The sequence below is a fragment of the Scleropages formosus genome, chromosome 9 (genome assembly GCF_900964775.1).
Source record: "Scleropages formosus chromosome 9, fSclFor1.1, whole genome shotgun sequence".
NCBI lineage: Eukaryota > Metazoa > Chordata > Actinopteri > Osteoglossiformes > Osteoglossidae > Scleropages > Scleropages formosus.
The window spans coordinates 433,950-456,504 of NC_041814.1; the positions used below are offsets into that span (position 1 = coordinate 433,950).

At 46.3% G+C, this 22,555-nt stretch overlaps 1 protein-coding gene across 3 annotated transcripts; it reads left to right on the top strand.

Moving 5' to 3' along the window:
- The first annotated feature begins 1,266 nt into the window (after positions 1-1,266).
- Positions 1,267-22,541, top strand: LOC108919894 (ceramide synthase 1-like). 3 transcript variants are annotated; one of them, XM_018728265.2, is made up of 7 exons: positions 1,267-1,294; positions 17,240-17,399; positions 19,117-19,297; positions 19,834-19,995; positions 20,135-20,282; positions 20,581-20,729; positions 21,369-22,541. In XM_018728265.2, exons 2-7 carry the CDS (start codon positions 17,285-17,287, stop codon positions 21,409-21,411), a joined length of 798 nt encoding a protein of 265 aa, XP_018583781.1. In that variant the 5' UTR covers positions 1,267-1,294; positions 17,240-17,284; the 3' UTR covers positions 21,412-22,541. The 3 variants fall into 3 exon arrangements, with proteins under 3 accessions (XP_018583781.1, XP_018583780.1, XP_018583779.1); XM_018728264.2 differs by lacking the exon at positions 1,267-1,294 and adding an exon at positions 5,446-5,807; XM_018728263.2 differs by lacking the exon at positions 1,267-1,294 and adding an exon at positions 7,268-8,675.
- The last annotated feature ends 14 nt before the right edge of the window (positions 22,542-22,555 follow it).

Below are 22,555 nucleotides of genomic sequence, written 5' to 3' on the forward strand. Positions count from 1 at the left end.
ACCATCTGACGCAAATAATGATGACTTGGAACCGTGAGATCCTGGTAATTTAATGTGCTAAAAAATGCTCTTGTTCTATAAATGAGAGCGTTGGTGACGGCCATGTCCTGTAGGGTCCCTCGTGTATTACGGCTGTATTATCCGATTTACACTTATTCTGGAAATTCCACCTGGCTTTTACAATGGTGAATAATTGTTACTATGGCCATTTTGCTGCCATCCAACAATTTTGATAATTGCGGCGTACCTCGCGCCCCGCGTTGCTGGCTCAGGCTCCGGGACAAGCGCTTGTTGACAGCGGAACGGAACGGCGTACGTTAGTCGGCTAGTTTGTCGAACCGAACGAACAGGAAGGGGTTACGCCTAAAAACATACAGCCTAAGGCCCTCGTGCAAACAGTTTCCACCCCTAGGCCAGACAGACGACGGTTCGCAAGGTTTATGCAAAATGCATTTTAATTTGTGCCCGATTTCCCATGAAACCTGCTGAGGTAACTTACTATCCGAATAGAAAAGTTAAACGCTAAGAGGAAGGGAAAATAAGAATGGGCTGCAGCTGGACCTATTTGGCTATGTCTGTTGCGGGCAAGAGGGTGCGGTGGCGCAGCGGGTTTGGCCGGGGCCCGCTCTCCGGTGGGTGTGGGGTTCGAGTCCCGCTTGGGATGCCCTGTGACGGACTGGCGTCCCGTCCCGGGTGCGTCCCCTTCCCCTCCGGCCTTACGCCCTGCGTTGCCGGGTTAGGCTCCGGCTCCCCGCAACCCTACTTGGGACAAGTGGTTTGTGTGTGTGTTGTGGGCAACTACACACTATTGATATTGGCCAAACAGATTTGGGGACCCTGGCCCAGTTAATCAGGTGTTTTTTTTTTTTTTTTTTTTTTTTCTTCACTTTAAAATGCTAACAACTTGGGGCATGTCTGAAGCAGAAGCTGCTACGATGTAAAAAAAAATAAATTATTACAATACCGGTCCTTTTTTCATGCTACTGCGTAAAATTTCAGCATACAGACTACAGCACGTGGGCGGAAGTTCCATGCATCTATTCAGCGTGGTGTGGCTGAAAGAACAAATGGTGACTCTTCTGATGCGGAATTTATCGGCCTGCTGTAGAGGCCTTAAGTTTCCGGGCCCGGTCCTGGACGGTCACAGAGCGTGTGGGGGGTGTTCTTGTGTTTGCGGCAACCAGACACCACCGTTTTAAGAGCGCTACACCGCACGCTTCTTTCTGCGACCAAAACTATCAAAGACGCAAGGCCTCGGAAGTTGCTAGAAAAAGACAGAAGACGGGGATTTGGGGTAATCAAGCAACACCACAGATTGGACCTTAATTTCTGTTATAGTGCGGGTCAGACGTTTACATTTTTAATGTTACCATTTAGGTTCTATGAAGTATTTGTTTAAATACATTGGTTCTGTAGGAGAATGTAACCTGATCTGAGATTATACACTTTCTGATTGAACTTTACAGATAATACAGATGTGAGAAGTCTCGACATATGTGCACATTTTCCTACAAGCGCTCGCATGCTACTGTGGCGTAGGATTAAACTTTTACAGCAGAGGCATGCTGTAGTGATAGAGAAGGACAACAAAACCAGAATTGCACATCAGATCGTTTGCTGATTTCCTGCGCAGTTTGTTTTTAGAAAGGTAGCTACTGTAATATGAATATATGCAAATAGGTTTTTAAGATCTCACGCTAAAAACCTCAAAAATTAGATTTTGTCTAAACATATCAGTTAGTTCGTATATTAGTATATTGCTTTAATAAACTGGGGAAATGGAACCCTCATGTTGATGATCCTTCACAGTTAAGAGTTGTGATATGTTGTTTCTGTGGTTTCTAGAAGTATTTAGAAAAACAACTCTCTTCCTGCACAGAGATGCTGTGCTGGTTAATCTTGATGAAAAGATGACAGTGCTAGCATGGTAAATGACAGTTTCTTGCTATTCTACTTTTAGGAGTTAAAATGAGAAGCAGCCTTGCATATCTGTCACTGAAACCGAGTTTCAAGACTGATGGTATGGGCCATCGTAACTTCTTTCCCTTTTCTGGAAGACCGCAATTGTAAAACATCAATTTTTATGCACATCTACATGGTAACTCTAGACCGTTTGCGATTTTTGTGTGTTTCGCTTCAAAGTTGTATATTTAGGGAGCAGCTGGTACCATAGTGCTAAGAGGTGCTGCCTTTGTCCCCAAAGGTAGCAAGTTTGAATCCCACCTCCAGCTGTAGTACCATTGAGCAAGAAATATACCCTAAATTGTGCCGGTAAAATTACCCGGCTGTGTAAATGGGTAACAACGTGTAAACAATCACAGGTAGTTTAACAGCGTAAGATACCTTGGAGAAAAGTGTCAGCTAAATGAGTAAATGTATAGACTAGTGGTCAGATCCTTCTTCAAATTTTAGTTGCATGCCTGTGCCGAAGATCATTTAGGCATGCTCAAAGATTATTTTAGGAACAAGCGATTGAACGTGTCTGTGTATTTTTGTGATTTTGACAAAATCATATTACATGTTGAAAAGACCACATCATTGACAGAGTTCCAAAGGAAGGAGTTGAAGAATGGGTGTAGTATTCATGAACCCAACTGATTGCTGCTTTGATGAGACCCTCTGTGGTGAGTGCCTGCTCTATTTCCATTTATTTATTAAGCAGATGCTTTTGTCCAAAGCGACTTCCAATGAACTCTATGTAGTGTTACCATCAGCCCACACACCTTATTCACCAAGGTGACTTACACTGCTAGATACACTACTTACACTGGGTCACTCATCATCCATATTTAAAATGACTGTTTGGGTTTGCTTGGGCCTATCACCTCACAGCTGTAATAAGAAAGCAGATTACGTGTTCATTTCTTGTTGGGCTCCCCACTTACTACAGGGAGCAGAAAATTAGAAAGTGACAACTTCCGAGATAACTCAAATATTTTCCGACACTAAGGTCCCAGTGACCTAGAGAAAGTGGAGGGTATGCTACAAAATGTTTGTCAAGGCAAACGACACAGTTTTGGTTTTACTGTAACAAGTGTAATCCATCTTCCTGGTTATGAAGTTCAGTACAGTGGTTCCTCAACTTACAAACAACTGGGACCAGAAGTCTTTTTGTAACTTGATTTGATTGTAAATGCAAAGTTGCTTTTGTTACTGATGCACAATCAGTAAAAGCTTTGTGATACACATGTGCCACGATTTATTCACTGGTTAGATTTTGAAAAATGGTGGACAGCGCTATAATAAATTTAATATAATCTTTAATATGCATTTCACTTGTTCTAACAACTTCAAAGAATATTAAAATTACTTTAAAATGATTGAATGTAGAAAACAATTCCCTAACCTCCTAATCAGTTCTCTGGTCACATACTGTGAGTATATTTAACATTGCGCAGCTTCGTCAGGTATAATGCATAAATGTATACTTTTGACTCTTTATTTTACAGATCTTCAAATTACGTTAAAGCAAAGAAATTAAAAGTACATTATTTCAACAAACTCCTGGTCATTGTTAATATTGAGTAATGCATCCCATAAATATGTGCAGCATTTTTCATCTTGCTGTTGATCACAGACACTGAGAAACATCAGCTGTAATCACTGAAAGGGAGTTGAATAGGAGGTCCCACACTCCTGTTTCAGTACTTTTCACTGTCAGCTAATGGCTAGCCACAGGAATGGGTGGCGTGCTGGCACAGTGAGTAACACTGCTGTCTCACAGGGCCTTGGTGGTGTGAGATGATGTGAGTTCAATCCCCACTCACTGTGTGGCATTTGCTTGTTTTCCTTGTATCTGCATGGGTTTCCTCCGGGTGCTCTGGTTTCTTCCCACAGTCCAAAGGCATGCTGTTCAGGTTCCCCCATAGTGTGTGTGTGACAGAGAGAGTGTGTGTTCCGCTGATGTATGGATCAGTGACCCAGTGTAAGTAGTGTATCTAGCAGTGTAAGTCACCGCGGTGAATAAGGTGTGTGGGCTGATAACGTTACACAGAGTTCACTGGAAGTCGCTTTGGAGAAAAGTGCCTGCTAAACGAACAAATGTAAATGAGGTTACTTTCAATCCGCAGCACACAAAAACTTTATGAAATGGGTAATTGAAGAAAATGAAATTAAAAATAAATTCACATGGAAAACGTCTATTGTCAGAAATGCCCAACTCGAACATGTGTAAGAGGAGCCGCCGGTGTACTGAAGAAATATTCTCCACAGTTGACCTTTAGGGGGCGCCCGAGACCACTGGTTTTATTGCCTCTTAATTGCTCTTCTGCGCCTGAACGAAGGAACTTTTTATTAATCCCAGAGGGAATTGCAATAGAATACATGTACAACATACAAACAATGAAGAACCAGGTAAATTAGGTAAATAAGTACGTATTTACAATATTAAATAACATACAGATACTGTATATAGTATACAAATGCGATTAGTACATAAAGAAGTAAATACCTAAATAAAGCATCTACAGTATTTAAAGACCTTTCTAAAACAAACTCTAGATGCAAGAATTCACTCTAAATAAAATGTATGGAAACTGATTATATAAACGCAATTACTTCACACTGAGTACGTAATTTCTTTATACAATGTAATGGTTTAGCTTTTGTTGACAGCAGGTTTCAGGAGAGCAATAAAGTACTAAACAATACAAAGTTCAGTAATAAATCCCAGAATGCAAGTGCCAGCCAGATCTGATAGCAAATAATCTGAGGTGATCTTCAAGAATGATCTCCTTCCTGATTTTTCATAGAATGTGTTGTTTATAACAAAATTAGATAAAATATTACATCTCGGGGAATATTCAGAACGTATTCTATATTACTCTTATGACATCGAATTAGATGACAAGTTCAGATGATTGTTTTTGCATGTAACCTAGGCACGGTGAGAAAATGTATTTATATTCATATTGGCAGACTACAAACAGAAAATATCCGTTAGGAAGGATACTCAGGACCACCCACTAAGTGAAGACCCAGTTTTGTTACTTATTGCGATAAATGTCAGCGCCCAACAGAATGTACATGTATAATGTACGAATCTATCCAGTAAAGACCCGTATTTTGCAAAGATTTAAGATTAATGTAATCAACCGAACTGGCTGCTGCCTCGTCCCAACCAGCGATACGAACACTTGTATGAACGGCTCCCACAGACTGAAGGCGCACTTCCGGCTTCCGCACAGCTCCCGCCAGCCTCCAAAAAACACGCCCTCACACATGCGCACTCCCACACCTCTTACGTCACACGCATGCTCTCAACCACGCCTTAAAAACGGTGAACAACCATACTAATACGAAATAAAACAAAACACAAACGTAACAATGACTTATTTACAATTAAATAACAAATAATGTCGCAAAGTATTCCATTAATATAGGTGATCAGTGCGCTTTTGTGAAAGCCCTGAAACCATTCAACGTTCATTTTGGAATGCTGCTGTACTGTGTTCTAGTTTATTTTGTTGCTTAAAAAATCCGCTTCTTTTTGAGCTTTTTTCTGTTCGTAGCTGAATCCTTCAGCTCCCATGGCATGCAACCGCAACAGTATATTCATGCAATAATTGACACAGAAATGCAATTAAAATTTGAAATACGTTCGCCTGCTGATAACTCACAATGGGTGTTGAAGCACCAGCATAATCTATTTATTTCACCTGACTTCGGCATCCGCGCTGCAAAACATGCGAGACCAAGTTCAAAGCAAAAAGAGGGAGCGAGGTTCTGCAATGGCTCATGGGAAGTGTAGTCCAACGTGAGATCAGAGTTCATATTCAGCGCGTGAAAACCACGAGCCACGGACTAGGGTAGGGGTCAGTGTTTTATACAGCGCTTGTGAACCTTTAGTCATGGAGAAAAGAAAGTCAAATGTAGCATGTGACAATGTGAAATACTTAAAACACAGAGGATATGTCCTAGTTACAAGTGTTTTTGCTTCTTATTTTTAATAAACACATATCATGATCTGTGAACATGGAGTTATTTACATCTTAAATCTCAGACATTTTCCTTTATTTCTTGTTTATTCTTGTTTACAATTTTTCTGACGACTGATTTTGGCATTTTATTTTTTTGTATCTCCATGATTATCTTTTTTTAGTGCGATGACTGTGAGTGTGGTGCAGTGGGTAGTGTTATTACCTCACAGTGCTTCAGCTGTTGGGGGTGTAGGTTCGAATCCAGATCAGTCTGTGTGGAGTCTGTATGTTCTCCCTATGTAGTATGTGTGGCCATCCTTTGGATGCTCTGGTTTCCTCCTACAGTCCAAAAACATGGAGTTTAGGTGAACCTGTCACTCTGAATTCTCTGTCGTGTGTGAACGTGTGTGTGTAGTCACTCTGCAATGGGCAGGTATCCCATCCAGGGTGTACCTGTTGCCTTACAACCAGTGCTTGCAAGGAATGTTTTCTTGGCTGGCATTGTTGAAAAGGGGGACTCCTCCTCTTTTGGCCTTCCTAAAAATGACACTTTGTGTCAGTCACACCTGCATCACAATGCAGAATCAGTTAAGGACACCTTGGGTTAAATCGTTACCGTTTTCCTCTGTTTTAGATAAACAGGTGGTTCTCAAAGAATGTTATTTTAAGGTCTGTGTCTGCTGGAGAGGGGATGCGGTGGCGCGGAGGGTTTGGCTGGGTCCTGGTGTATGGTGGGCCTGGGGTTCGAGTCCCGCTTGGGGTGCCCTGCGGCAGACTGGCATCCTGTCCGGGGTGTGTTCCGTCCTCCTCCGGCCTCGTGCCCTGTGTTGCCAGGTTAGGCTCCGGCTCGCTGTGACCCTGCTTGGGGCAAGCGGTTGTACACATTGTGTGTGTGTCTGTTGGGAGTATTTCCATTGCCTGCTTTAGACAGTATATTTTTCCTCCTCATTTAATTCAGCAATCTATCTTACCATCTCTGATTTTACACTGTGTTGTTCTGTTATGTCGTGCAGTTATCATCCATCCTGTCATAGCTGTCAATGTTTTTGTTTTCCAGCAGACTCTAAATGTAGCCTCTGAGAAAACATTAGACTATTAAAATAAATGCCTGAAACTGTAACAGGAGTGAGCTGTGTATCCAGCATCATTAGGACGTGTATAAAATGTTCTAATCGACAAATACCCAGGAACGCATTTGTAATGTATTTGCTTGCGTGAGAAAACACGGGCTCATAAAACGAAGGGTGTAGTGAACGCGTGTCCTCCCCCCCCCCCATTGTTACACTGTTGCTTTAACGGCGCTCTTCTTGCTCATGGCCGAAGGCGACCGCGAGCTCTCATGACGTCACTGCACCCGCTGCTTTCTTCTACTTTGATGAGCGCGTGGCTGGCTGTCTATAATAAGCAGCGAGGAGCGTAGCGTAAATTTTACGCGCCTTGTTTCCAATACGGGAAAGAACGTGACTCGTCGATTAGAAATATTAACGCCGGTGTGGAGGGAGGGAGTGAGTCCACGCTGACTGAAAAACGCGGCGCACTTGTCTTGTCGAGATTAGGAGCCGCCGGCACGCAGAGACACAGGGACTCAGGCGCATGACACAATAATAATAATAATAATAATAATAATAAATAGTCTAATAGACTAGTCTGCATTCCCTTTTATTTCTTCTCTTCTTTTCACTCTGTCGTGATATTATTATGTGATATCAAGGCAACTTCCGCCTCAATGTCTGTATTTTTTAAAATAGCGGGCGACGAAGTGACGTTGTGCGATAAGAGAGGATGCGCGCGGCGCGATGAGGAAGAGCCGCGGGCTGTAGAATTAAGTTGCTGTAATAAATGCGGTCGCGCGGTTTCCGTGTAGCGGCTCGACCCGAGCTCTGCTTTTATGTTATTACTAGTATAGTATAGCGGGCCTGTGCTGTGTGTGCTGAGCACCGCCGGCGGCTGTTTTTCTGCGCGCTTTTTTCTCTTCTTCTTCTTGTCTTCACGCTCTTTCACTAAGTGCAAAAGCAGGTGGTGCTTCTAGTTAGATCTGCTCAGCATTTTCAACAGTTGGAGCCACTTAACCAGGCTCTTAGCGGAGCCTGATTCTTACCTCGCGCGATCGGCTTAGTTTGTAAGAGAGAGAAGCGCTCCGACACGTGTTTTGGGACGTATTTTACGTATAATTAATGCAGCATTGTGTCTTTTTAAAATAGCATTAATATCGGTATTACCGACATTTCAGCGCCCTGTTTAAGCCGTTCTTCCTCCCCACGCGTGGAATGGCTCCATGCCGTGATGTAGCGAGCTAAGAACTGGGTTACGCTCGGCGGAAGCCGCTTAAGTATTTCAGCGCGCTTTCGTGATGCGCGTCTTGTCGCTCTGCTGAGTGCGCGAGTCGTACGGGACGTGTGCGATCCGTGATTCTTTTTCGCACACTCGGGTCGGGTTTTTTTTTACCTCCCCCCCCAAGCAAAGCACAGAGAGGCTGACATCCGTTCAGGTTTACCCACAATGGAAGGACACGGCGAAGGGGGGAGTATTGAAAAGCCGCCGCTGATCGAACCCGTGTCCGGCTATTCGGACTTAGTGAGCCGAGGCTACGCCGTGATGCTCAGTGCCTTGAGGGACTGCACGGACTGTGGCGTGGAGCTCTCCAGAAGGACTCTCGTGAACAATGCCCACATCACCTGGAGCGAGGTGGGACTCTTCGTCCTGTGCGCCGTCCTGTGGACCACCGTGCGCCGCGCGCTCACCGCCTGTCTCTTTCAGGTACCCGACGGGCACTTTGATCTCAGCCCTGTACATTAAGTAACAAGCCGTTATCTTTTATTAACCTTTATTCAGCTGACCCCTCTCTACTAGTCGGTGTTAGATTATTAACTTTACAATGACTTACCTATTTACACAGCAGGATTTTCTTAAATGCACAGTAAGTACCTTGAGTTGATGGTGGTTACTACATTAGGAGTGGGATTTGAACCAGCAACCCTCCTGTAAGCTCAAGGTAGTAACCATTACACTAACTGCTGCGCTAGGCAGTGTCAAGATATGTTGTTTTGTGTTTCTTCTCCTTCAGGAATATGGAGCGTGCTCGATGTGTCCCTTTAGTGCAAAGGCTCTAGAAATGGAGTAGTTAGATCCGGAGATATTATTGGGCAAATAAAGGTCTGTGGTTCTCTTAGGATTCGGTTTGATAACTACACTGTTCATGGCTCAGTAGTCGATTGAGGAAATTTCTCATGCGTACAACAGCAGGGCCGCCCTTCCTTGTACTAAATCTGTCGATTTTATTTCTTACGAAGTAACCCTCTAGAATGTGTACATGCTTATGGAGGAAATGCAGTACTATACTTTGTGAAATTTTGTCTGTTTATGCATGCATAGCTTTTCTTTAAAAAGGTAGTTTGTTTTACAAACACCGTTTGTTTTCATCAATGTTTGAGTAACTATCCTACAGGTGGTTAATTATGTACTATACTGTGGCCAGGATTTTGCATAAAGTGCTTGCTTTAATGTCATTGGTTCAGTTCTGAAACAATAACCTTTCCCCTTCACACAACTTTTACAATGCCATATCATCCCAAGGAGAGGAACAAAGGTAAATCGCTTTGAAAAAGGAAGGTGCATTTATGTAAGATCATAAAACGGTAATAATCAGTGAATACAGTTCTGTAAGGGAGCTGCATCCAAAATGCTGTCACAGCAGAACTGTACCATGAGCTGGACAGACGCTCATTCGGTGCCTTATGCATGTGAACGTGAATAACGTGTAACGCTGGATTTATTGAAGTTTGGGTCTTACCGTGATGCTACTGCAAAGTAACACTTTGTACCTCCTGAAAGATAGCTAATGTGAAGGACGAACTACTACTTTACTGTGTGTTCTCAGCACTAAAGAGGTATTGATCTGCATGTTCAAGTAAATCAAACAGTATATATTTAGTCCTAGAGATAGCATTTACAGTAAAGAGCAGTACGTGATGACTTTGGAATGTAACAGGGCAAAAATTCCAAGGCCTCTCCAAGATGCTGATATTTTAAGCATTAGTGATGGTATCACGGGGGCGCGGCGGGTTTGGCCGGGTCCTGCTCTCCGGTGGGTCTGGGGTTCGAGTCCTGCTTGGGGTGCCTTGCGACGGACTGGCGTCCCGTCCTGGGTGTGTCCCCTTCCAGCCTTGCGCCCTGTTTTGCCGGGTTAGGCTCCGATTTACCGAAACCCTGCTTGGGACGAGCGGTTTCAGACTCCGTGTGTGTGAGAGAGATGGTATCATTTCTTATGGATGGTTTAAGCAGATACAGTTAACTAGTTTTTGATGAATGAGTACAATGAACTGCTTTTCCAGGGAAGGTAAATGAAAGTAGCACTGACTGCAAAGCATTGCAAATGAGACCTCGAGTGAAATAAATGGGTTTGTTTGTATTTGGGAATGAAGCGCACCACAGATGGTGCTCTCTGGATCGGACGAGCCAGCGTGCGAGCGGAGAGCGCACATGGAGTAATGTGAAAGGTGGAATTTTGTGACCTCTATGGCAGTCGGAATTGTCAGGCTTACAGCTCGGTATAATCGGAGCGTAAATCTAAACCCAAAGCACCGAGTCAAGGGAAAGCTCAAATGAAGGGCTTGAATTTCAGCTTGAAAATGAACACTATCAGTGTTTCCTCCAGGCTTTTTGAACAGTAGTGGTATGAAAGAGCCAAAGGGAACACGTGTTTGATGTGCTCAAAACGGCTTTTTTCCTCGGAAGGTCTCAACGGGTGGGCACACGATTCCCCTGATATGTCAGCAACAGAAGACCGATTGAAATTGCCCGTCAGCAATGTTACTGCAACAGGATGTTACCCTTAGTCTTTGTGCCAAAGTACAGAAGGTGGCATGGAATGTTCCATACGTTGTAATCTTATCTGAAAACGCCTGTCCAGCCTTCGGTGGTAGATGAAAAACCATTCATGTCTTTTTGCCCTTCGCTAAATTTAAAGTCCCGTTCTAAATGTATTTCTTCCCTGACACACAACAGCGGCCTCTGACTCTTGAATTGATGGACTTCTGACTGTGTGCTGAGTGACACGGTGGCACAGCGAATAGCGCTGCTGTCTCTCGTGTGTTATATCCCCGCTCAGTCTGCGTGGAGTTTGCATGTTTCCTCCGGGTGCTCTGGTTTCCTCACACAGTCCAAAGACATGCTGTTCAAGTTCATACAGTGTGTGAGTGACAGAGAGAGTGTATGTTCCACTGATGTATGGATGAGTGACCCAGTGTAAGTAGTGTATCTAGCAGTGGAAGTCACCGCGGTGAATAAGGTGTGTGGGTTGATAACACTACAGAGTATCCATTGTAAGTCACTTTGGAGAAGTGTGTGATACACCCACGCACTTTCAGAACCGCTTGTCCCAAACGGGGTCGCGGGGAACCGGAGCCTACCCGGCAACACAGGGTGTAAGGCCGGAGGGGGAGGGGACGCACCCCGGACGGGACGCCGGTCCGTCGCAAGGCACCCCAAGCGGGACTCAAACCCCAGACCCACCGGAGAGCAGGACCTGGTCCAACCCACTGCGCCACCGCACCCCCAAGTGTGTGATACATTTACATTTATTTATCACAGTTCTGAAAGCAATATTTCACCTGCTGCATCAAAGAAAACTTTCTTGCAGTACTTTCGTAAACCAGGGACTTTGGCAACGGGGCGGGTTTGGCAGGTATGGGGTTTGAGGTCTGCTCGGTGCGCGGCGGTTCCGTGTTTCCCCCCCGCTTGTGCCTCCCCCAACATACAGAACACGGCACTGTCGACCCCCTTCCGTTCTTCCTCCCTTGCCATGAAAACCACACTGTTGGTTGCCGTGGGTCATGTTTGACTCGATGGCATCAACAACTTTCATAAACTTCGCAGTTCTCGGGGCTTCTGAATATCGATCTGTGGCCGATGGTAGTTGCGCAACATCCATGTGCCCGTCATATCCAGAGGACGAGGCTTCAGCAAATTTTTGTCTGATACAGGCATTGCATTATTCTTGGTGTTGGGCGCCGTAGACCAAGGAAGCACCGTTTACAACGGTCAGTACCACGGTATTGTGAGCTTCACGGCCGATGCTGACCTTAGGGTGGGCCAGGGAATAGGTCCCACAGCCTTGGGTATTTATCTGTGTTTGTATTCACTGGGCTGGTCCATCAGTTAGTAGAATTATTTATTCGCAGTTCAGGAACTGTTGTTACGTTGTTTTTGTACCGCACGCTTACCAGGGAAAAGTAATGTTTGTCACTGTGTGATGTGGGCTTCTATTTGTGACAAATTAGTGTGTGTTTCGTTTCTTTAATTTCAGTCCATGTCTTAACGCCGCTCTGTTCTGCGGACCTCTCTGGGCCTCATAAGATGATATGAACGAGAGTATTTGTGATAACCGAGGTTAAAGCCGCTGTTGGTCACGCTGCTTCTCCAGAGCCATTTGCATCAGAGGAAGCCGTTAACTCGAAAGCGAAGTGCACTTAGTCGCAGCCCGTCTGGCTCTCAAATTCCTTCCATTGTGGCCAGCTGCGAAGTAGTCTGGGTTCCATTAGTGTTTCCTTACATGAGCCACGATGAATGCATATCTGTCGATGTGTGTTGTGGTGCAGCCTGACCTCACCATTGCTGGGCATGCTCAGAAGATGCAGCGTGCGTGTCATTTGTTCACACTTCCTTTTGCTTTTTGGCATAACGATGGGGTTAATGATGGTGGCACAGAGCAGCGCTGCTGTCTCGCAGCGCCTGGGTGGTGCGAGAGGACGTGGGTTCGATCCCCACTCAGTCTCTGTGGAGTTTGCATGTTCTCCCCGTGTCTGTGTGGGTTGCCTAGGGGTGCTCTGGTTTCCTCCCACAGTCCAGACATGCTGTTGAGGTTCATCGAGAGAGAGAGTGTGTGTGTGTGTGTGTGTGTGTGTGTGTGTGTGTGTGTGTGTGTGTTTTACTGATGTGTGGATGAGTGACCCAGCGTAAGTAGTGTAAGTCACCGCGGTGAATAAGGTGTGTGGGCTCATAGCACTACATAGAGTTCATTGGAAGTCGCTTTGGAGAAAAGTGATAAGTAAATGTCTTCTAATTCATTTAACGAGGTTATTCAGGACTATTCACGTATTTGCTTGTTCAGTTGATGCCCTTTTCCAAGGCCATTTATGTAGCTTGCCGGTTAATTATTTTATGTATTCGTAGATGTTTATTAAACCAGTTTGGCTTTAGTTATTTGCTAAGCAGGACAACAGCACAGCGGAAAGTGGCCAGGTTTGAGTGGCTCGCTGCTGATGTTCCAGTCCTGACTGTTTTCTTTAGACTGAATGTCCTTTCTGCTCACATTGTCAAGGGTATGTTGCTCTCTTTTGTTTGGGCAAAGAGTGCTGGACAGTAGACAAAGAACTGTGGTTGACTGTAAGAATCTTATGTTGACTAGGCCACTTTGCCAGTCTTCGGGGGCGGGGTGGGCATGGTGGCGCATGGTGGCGCAGCGGGTTTGGCCAGATCCTGCTCTCTGGTGGGTCTGGGGTTCGAGTCCCGCTTGGGGTGCCTTGTGATGGACTGGCGTCCCTTCCCCTCCGGTCTCGCGCCCTATGTTGCCGGGTTGGGCTCCTGCTCCCCGCGACCCCGTACGGGATAAGCGCTTTCGGACTGCGCGTGTTTTGCTGCGCTGTATATTCTAAGGTACGTCTTCGCTGCGGAGGGGTTTTCCCACACTGCAAATGGAGCAGTGAATATTTTCCAAAAGTTATAGCCAAGCTTTCTATGTTTGGAGACGATCTTGGCGAAACGAGCTCTGCGTCCCTTTTGAAGGGCTGTTTACTCCCTGCGGAATCGCAGCAGCAGGAAGGAAGCTCCTTCTAGAATGATCTCCCAGTTGTAGCGCTTTCCTCTTCCTCTGGGGCTGGCACGCTTCGGCAAACTCGAGGGCATCTGGCAAGTGCTTCGGCGGGAGGCCGAAAGAGGCTCGTCCAAGAGCGGAACCACAGTAATAAACGGTTATGCCTTGACAAAGTGAAGGAGCAGGCCTTGCCGGTTGGGATTTACCCTTGTTTACTGCACTAGTTACTCTGCAGGGCTGTGCGGCTCTAGTTCCTCTTCGACACGGCAGCGGTTAGTCCTCGTGCCTCGTTCGAAAATGGCGTGTGTGTGGTCTGTAGTGGTGCGGAGGTGGCCGCGTGGGCAGCGGAGTGACCCCGCAAATAGCAGGCTTTTTGAACCGAACAGTACTTGCGAAACCAGTCAGCCGCTTTAAACGGGGTGAAAACAAAGTGCAGAAACCCTTTTGACTCGCGGCGTTCGGCCGCGAGAACGGGATCCGGAAACTCGCCTCGGATGCCCTAGGCTCCCCCATCCTTCAAGCCAGCTACCGTTCGTTGTCCCGGAGCGACTCTTGGCTGGAGGTACCTCGCGATCAATCATCAAGACGGCGAGCTGGGCGAGATTCTGCCCGTCCGGTGCAGCCGAGCCCCCGCGTTTTGAATTTGCCGAAACCCAGAAGTGATTCTTCTGCTTTTCACGATGTGCGTTTTGGATAAATGAGCACAACTTCAGTTTTCTGCCTTTTAATTCTGGAAAATAACCTCTTTGTTTGCTTAACGTTGTAAATCACGTCGGAGAGAAGCGTGAGCTAAATGAACAAATGCGACCGTGCATCTAGCAGTGGGACTTCCATGGGTAGAGCTGACCTTGGCTCATGTCTTTTTGTAAAGAAAATGTCAGACTCTTTTCCAGCAGCTACTTTACCCCTTGGGGGGGGTGCGGTGACGCAGTGGGTTGGACCAAGTCCTGCTCTTCGGTGGGTCTGGGGTTCAAGTCCCAGTTGGGGTGCCTTGTGATGGACTGGCGCCCCGTCCTGGGTGTGTCCCCTCCTCCTCCGGCCTTACGCCCTGTGTTGCCGGGTTAGGCTCCGGTTCCCCGCAACCCCACATGGGACAAGCGGTTCAGACGTGTGTGTGTGTGTGTGTGTGTGTGTGTGTGTGTGTGTGTGTGTACTTTACCCCTCTCTGTGCTGATGCTTTCATCTGGAGCAACTTACATTTCCATGAATTGACACAGCCGAATAGTTTACTTTTACCGTACTGAGATGCGAAGCTGTAACCTTGTGGTTTGAACGTTCTGGTCCTCAACCACTTTTCTGCATTGTGTAATGAGTCTAATAAAATCGACGGTAACTCTAGATCGACGCTACGCAGCATTTTCTTGTAAAATAAGCAGCGGTTTGATGAAAATGTGCACGTTGAGCCATTGTGCGAAAACACAAGGGAAACGCGAGCAACGCGTCTGTCAATTTGCAGAAGAGGTCACTAGCGGGGCGAGCGCGGAATCGTGAGCCGGATCTGGACCGTGGTGAAGATTTCTCGATGCGTCGGTGCTGCCGTGTCTCGATGCTCGTCCGCTTTGTCCTCCTCCTCCTCTCTTAGGATAATGTCCACGGTGCGCGAAACAACCGAGTGCTTTACTGCTGGTGTTTCCCCTTAGTGCACGCGGTTACCGTGACCACTGCGGGTTTTGATGTTCGTCCACGGAGCATCGCCGGATCCCTCTGCTGGCTGGGCTGTGAACGGAGGCCGTTGATACGAGCTTTGTTTGGAGGTGGGGCAGGATGGATGGGTTCGGGGAGGGCGCTAAAGGACAAAGAGCCTTTTGCTCCCGTGGGGTGGGGGGTGCTGCTGCTGCTGTTGTACTGACATCTGTTGCCTGACAGCTGTAGACTGCCGTATTGAACGGGCCTCCGTATGCATCTTATGTCTGTCTCCCCAGGTCAGCCCTTCTACGTAACGCTCTTCCGTCCCCCTTTAGGAAAAAATCGTTGTTGGTGAGAAAAGGAGGGAGAGCCTAAAAAGACGTGTGGAGCACAGCTAGCATGAAGAAACTCTCTCGATGACATTATTCAGCAGCGGAAGCCATTACCCTCGTTCTGTTGCTATGGGAACCAATAATTGATTGAGGGCTCTTTAGCAAAAAAGAGGATACGAAAGGCAGCCTGCGCTCCGTTTCGCTCGCGTCGTTCCGGCCGCCTGACGAGATTTTCACCCTTTCTCCGACTGACCTCTCGGGCACCGGCGAGACATTTTTAGAGCGGCCTTCGGTGATATGATTAAAGGTGATGCCCTTGCTATGCATATTTTTCATGCTTGTTTTTTTCCAGGTGCAGGATCCAGTTGAATGCATTAACATAATCGCATAATGCGAAAAGTGAATTATGAGGCTCTTGGCGGAAGGGGAAGGAGTGCCAGTGAGCAAACTGATCCTGCCAACGGAGGGTTAAATCCAAGGAGCGGCGGTGCTGCATTTCCCTTCGCACGAGATAAATAACATGATAAACATTGCTTGGCTATTAGGATATTGGGAATGCCGCAATGAAACGAGACGGGGTTCTTCTGTTAGTCTGTGTGAATAAACAAATACGGGGAAATTTATTACACCTATTAATTTAGGAGACGCTTTTCTTCGAAGTGAGGGCACTTTTCCCATCAAAGGTAAGTTACAGTGCGAGAGACACTACAATGCTGTCGATCCTTTTCGCACGCACAATGGGAAATTTAATGACCTGTTCACAGCAAACATATTTTTGGACAGGGGGAGAGCCCGCAAACTCCGCGCAGACCGAGTCGCACGTGGTTACGCGCCTTGCGCGAGCAGCTGTGCGTGACGGCTGGCACGCTACGGCGGCGGAACGGAGAAGTGCGCGGCACAGGATGTGCACGTTCATCATCCGACCTGTCCGAGCTTCTCTTTTCTCTGCCGGGGCGTGTCCGGGTCATTCGGCGGGCCCTGCCGAAAGTCCCACGTGAAGCGGCGGCGTGGTCCTCTTTTGACAGCTGAAAAATTGCCGTTTTATTTATTTTTTGCCCTTTTTTGCTTGCTTTGAGTTGTATTCGCGGTGGCAGATCAAGGTTTAAAATAAGGGAGATGACTTGTTGTGCTTCATGATAAGAAGGGTGTGCGGTTTCTCATCAGCTGTGCGTCGGTGAGATGAGTTATGCCTTCTACAGCGTCGGGTTACACGTGCAGACAGCGTTTATAGCGGCTGAGAGATTGTGCAGCTCAGGGCTCTTAAAGGCTCCTCGGTTCCACTGAGGTTTGCGCGATGCTTCGCTCGGGCCTTCCGGACCCTGACCTCCCGCTCTTATAATGCACCTAAAGGAGCAACAAACGTCGTCCCTTTGAGAAAAGCTCAGTGTAAGGGTGCATGCATCGTTCTTGGCCGATTCAACTTTTTCTTTCTCTCCTCTCCTAATCTTATGTAAAACTCAGTAGCTTTGTCACACAACTTAGCTCATCGCTGCCTTTGACTCGAGGTTCTTCCGTAGATTTGGTCACGTTAACAGGCGTGTGATCTTTTACAGCCGGCTGCACGGCGGTGTTTGCTGCTGCCCAACGATGCTGCCAAGATGCCCGAGAGTGCATGGAAGCTCATCTTCTATTCCGTGTCTTGGTCCTACAGCACATACTTGCTCTTTTTCTGCCAGTATCCCTTCTTTCACGACCCACCTTCTGTTTTTTACGGTAAGGATGGCGCTTTACAGGCAGTCCCCGGGTTACGACTTCAATGTAGCGTCTAAAAAAAAAAAAAAAAAAAAAATCACAAGACGTGATGATGATCCCTGGTACTGCATTAATAGTGAGGACATATCACTTTTGAAACTGTATATATTATAGCACATTTTTACAAATGTCACAGAATTGTGATATTCTTTTTATATACATGCAGTTCCCGGGTTATGAACGTCCGACTTGCGTACAACCCGTAGTTATGAACACCCTCCCACGAAGCCTATTGTATTAACATTTCAAGTTACATACAATGATTCGTAACAAATCAGCGCTACTTTACGACACATCAAAACATTGCATGTCTGCAGCGGTTCGTCGGCGTGTGAGCCTGAGGTAGGACAGACACTTCCTCCTTTTCAGTCGGACCACGTTGCTGTTAATGTCTCGTGTTACTGTATTTGGCTTTAATTTTATTTTTGTTTTTACCCTCCTAACCATGACACCAAAGCGTAACTGTTATGCAAGTGATGGTGATGCATTAAAGAAAACGAGCAAAAGGTGAAATGCCAACGAACGTTGCAAAAGTGAACATTAAAGTTTTGCGCACACCCACTCGCGCGCTCTCTCTGCGAAAGCACTCCGCTATAAAAGACACTCCTCAATCTTTTCCCGGTTGCAGAATCTCGCTCCAGAAAACCGTCCCCTCCGCGTTCTCGGACGTCCCTCGCTTTGCTCTTCCGAGTCCTGTCCCTCATCGATCCCCGGTCCCGTTCCACGTCTCTTTGATAAGGGCGGCCCGCCTTGTGCGTCGACCCCGATTTCAGATCCTCGCCTCTGTTAGTTGGCCGATCGACCGACCGGTCGCTCGTCCCCAACCACAAGAACACATCTAGTCCTTCGTTTCTGAATAAACGGTCCGGCATGTGGGTCCAGCCTCCTCCGTGTCCTCTGTTCATCATTGCAGTAGTAACATTTATCTCTGTCTATGTCTGTTTCTCTCTCTTATAAATACACACACACCCACTTGTCCCAAATGGGGTTGCAGCGAATCGGAGCCTAACCCAGCAACACAAGGCGCAGGGCCGGAGGGGGAGGGGACGCACCCAGGACAGGACGCCAGTCCGTCCCAAGGCACCCCAGGCAGGATTCGAACCCCGGACCCCCCGGAGAGCAGGACCCGGTCCGACCCGCTGCGTCACTGCACCCCCGCTATTATAAATACTGTAGTTACATTTATTATTGTTACTATGACATTGTATTATTACCATATGGTTATATTAAATGTTTTAGTGCATCTGCAAGTGTTTAATATTTTTTACGCATGGAAAGGTACACGATACACTATATACTAAAACAAACATTTGACAAACTGACGTTAGTTACCCACCATACCCAACTGTTCCGATTTATGTCAAACTCCGACTTAAAGACAGACTGAGGAGGGGAACTCGTTCGTAATCCGGGAACTGCCTGTATCCTACCTGATAAACTGGTTCCCAATCTAATAGATAACGGGGTGGATTTCCAGATTATATGGAAATTCCACGGGGGAAAGCTTTCAAAGTTCTATGGTTGGCAGGAAACTCAAGCAGCAGGTTTCCATGTTGTGGTTCTTGCAGATATTGTGATGCTTGATTAAAACTTAGTAAGTGGTGTTTTTTCCTGACTTTTCTTATTAGTCCCGTGTAAGTCTTGAGCTCATGTATCGTCTCATCCTGCGTCCCGTTAGGCTGGACGAGCGGGATGGGGGTTCCCGCTGACATTGCCGTCGCCTACCTGATCCAGGGAAGCTTCTATGGCCACTCCATATATGCCACGATGTACATGGATGCCTGGAGGAAAGACTCCATCGTTATGATCGTGCACCACGTCATCACATTGGCCCTCATTACCTTCTCTTATGCTTTCAGGTGAGCGCTCCTGTCACCCCAGTCCCACATCATGGGATTCCCATCTCTTTACGTTTATCTGACGCTTTCCCTCAAAATGACTTAGTGTTGATCTACATAGTTATTTACCCATTTATACAGCAGGGTCATTTTTACTGGAGCAATTTAGGGTAAGTACCTTGCTCGAGGGTACCACGGCCGGAGGTGGGGCTCGAACCTGCGACCTTTGGGACCGAAGGCAGTAGCGCTAACTTTAAGGCAAGGTAGCATCCGGTGTCCCTTACTTCTGAAGGTTGTTAGTTTAAGCCTTCTGCCCTTATTGCTAGAGGACCTTTTAACAAGGTATTCAGTAAATTTTTATGGAGTGCCCAGAGTGCTGAAAAAATAGCTGTGTTTATTCTGAACTGCACCAGCAGAGATACCGCACTTTAGAAATGGGTCACGTTGCTTTGGATAGAAGTGTCGGGTAAGCAGTCGGTTCTTTATAATAAAACGTAATAAAACAGTGTAAACGGCGTGTAAAATCATCTGACCCGTTTTACCCGAACGCCTCCCAGGTACCACAGCATCGGCATTCTGGTCCTGTTCCTTCACGATCTCAATGACATCCTGCTGGAGTTCACGAAGCTCAACGTCTACTTCAAGAGCAGAGGGGGACATTACCACCTGGTCAACGACATGCTGTCCACCGTGGGTTTCATAAGCTTTGGCATCACGTGGTGAGTCTCGCCTTGCGCTCGGTCACCGGCAGGGGACACCGTGCGGAGGAGGTGCGGATGCTGCCCTGCCCTGCCCTGCCCTGCCTTGCCCTGCCTGCGAAACCCATGAAGTAACGTGCCCCGTGTGCTCTTCGTGCAGGTTTTGGTTCCGCCTGTACTGGTTTCCTCTCAAAGTGCTGTACGCCTCCATCGTAACCAGTGTCCAGTCTGTCCCGAGTATCCCCTTCTACTTCTTCTTCAACTCCCTTCTTTTCGCACTCCTCCTGATGAACATCTACTGGTTTCTGGTGAGTGCGGAAGCGGCCGAAACCCACGCTCGCCCGGGCACCTCGCTTTCCGTACGTGTGCGCGGCGTCCGGTAGCTTGTCCCATTAGACGACCTCGGCGCCCGTTGGCTCGCGCACGCCCACGCTGGCGGTGGCCATCGCTCGTGGTCAAAGGAGGTGGCGGCATGTGTCTGACTGCAGTGCGAGAGTGCGCTGCACAGGTGTCTGTTCCTAGATCGTGCGCGTCTGTGTCTTTTTGGATGTCTAGTTCTAGTGGCTCTGCCTTTTGTCACCCATTTCTGCCCGTCTCTCTCCAAAGTTCATAGTTCAAACCGTGGTGAAGGTGCTGACGGGGCAGATGACTGAGGTTAATGATGTACGTGAGTACGAGGAAGAGCAGCAGATGAGCACAGTGCAACAGGCAGGGCACGCTGGCGACGCCGGATCCCAGATCTTGGTGAAAAGGGGGTAAGGCATGGTGACAAAGATATAAACACCCTCTTAAGGTGGAAGGGTTATGCATTTACTGCTGTATCCTTTCCATACATCGAGTCATTTAGCTGACGCTTTTCTCCAAAGCGACTTACGAGGTTAAGCTGTGTTACAGTTATTTACCCATTTATACAGCGGGGTCATTTGAGTGGAGCAATTTAGGGCAAGTACCGTGCTCAAGGGTACTACAGACTTTTGAGAGTTGAACCTGCAACCTTTGGATCTAAAGGCCATAGCTCTAACCCCTATGCTAGTAGCTGTCCACGTATGTTCTTCACCTTGGACGCATACTCTTATGTTTCATCAAAGCATAAGGAGTTTAGAGTCCAGATTTCTCCCCCCCCATTCTTGTATATGAATTTCTTAATCTAGCCAGCAATCAATACAGATTTTTTTAAATTGTACATTCTTCAGAAACGTTCAGTATCTTTCAGGAATTATGTACTGCATGACTGTTGGAAAGATCTTGTATCATGAAGATTAGCAGTTATGGCAAGAGCTGAAATGCTTATCAAACCACCTTGAACATAAATTATGATCTTTGATAACTTAAGCAAAATGTATGAAAATAAGTGCCAACCATGTTTTTTTTTTTTTTTTCCTCCCCCCTTCTAGGAAATGCATGAGAAACGGAATCATAAAGGAAAAGCATACATAATGGCATCATTTCTGCCGCTCTCAGGAGACGAACACAAGCAGTGCTGACCTGGTTTTATTTTAGTTTACTTCAGTAGACTTCAAATTGTCGAGTGGTTTAGCAAAAAAAAAAAAAGTGTTCTAAAGGGATGCGTTTATTTATATTTTAAAAAATTGTAGCACTTATCTCAGATTGTTGTCTTCTATTTGTTTAAAGATGGCGCCTGCAGTTATGTGGAAAAACTTTGTATGTTTAAGTTGTAACTTTACTAGATACACTGCAAAAGGCCTGGATGAACGAGAAACTGTTGGGGACTGTATCGATTACGGGAACACGTCCTTCTCGGTCTTTAATCTGAGGACTGAGCGGATGTAAAAAACAAAGGGAAATATAATTTTTCGCCTCTTCGCAATGGAACGGTGTGTCCTGAGAATATTGTCATCGGTTCTCCAGCTTACATGGATCTTTAAAACCTGTGTCAAAGTATCATGGGTACAGAATATAAATGACTTATTTTTTCACTGAAATGGTAGCATACAAGCTGATTACCGAGAGCTGATGTGTGTTTATATAACTCTTGTTTTATTCGAATTAGTCTAGTGGAATGACACATGAAGTGGTAAAAAATGGTTTAGTTTGTGCTTTTACAAGTGGTCTGCGTAAAATCGGAATTGGGAACAGACCATATTCATATATACGGACATATAAGTGAAACGGGTTTTGATTCTAAAATTATCCATCAGCTTTTGAGTTAAAATACCATATCTGAGTCCAATCTGGTCTCTACACTGATAGTAAACACGAACTGGAAGAGGAAAACGGATGCTAAATGGCTGATGCTGTGGTGTCTTCCAGTTTAATAGCTCTATTTTTCATTAATATTCCTTTGCTAGGTTGGGTTTAAGTATTTAATAGCTGATGTTCCAGAAAGGTGGGCAATTATTGTTTTGTTGCTGTTGTCGCTGTGCGTCAGGTACTGCGTAATGCAGCTCTGAGTTGTGCGTTGTCTTCTGCTACTTCTCTGGTCCGCCAAGGCCACCATGACAAAACAGAATGATCTGGTCAGGTGCCACCGAAATGTTAGCAAGGTATTACACTGGCCTCCAGCACATCTGAGTCTTAACAAGGGGATGTGGATATCGTCTCCCCCCCCCCCCCCCCCCCC

Excerpts from the sequence above, each read along its gene's own strand:
- LOC108919894 (XM_018728263.2), top strand. The coding sequence starts at position 8,418 with ATGGAAGGACACGGCGAAGGGGGGAGTATTGAAAAGCCGCCGCTGATC. Across the intron at positions 19,298-19,833 it reads ACCTTCTCTTATGCTTTCAG|GTACCACAGCATCGGCATTC; the intron begins GTGAGCGCTCCT and ends AACGCCTCCCAG. Across the intron at positions 19,996-20,134 it reads ATAAGCTTTGGCATCACGTG|GTTTTGGTTCCGCCTGTACT; the intron begins GTGAGTCTCGCC and ends CTCTTCGTGCAG.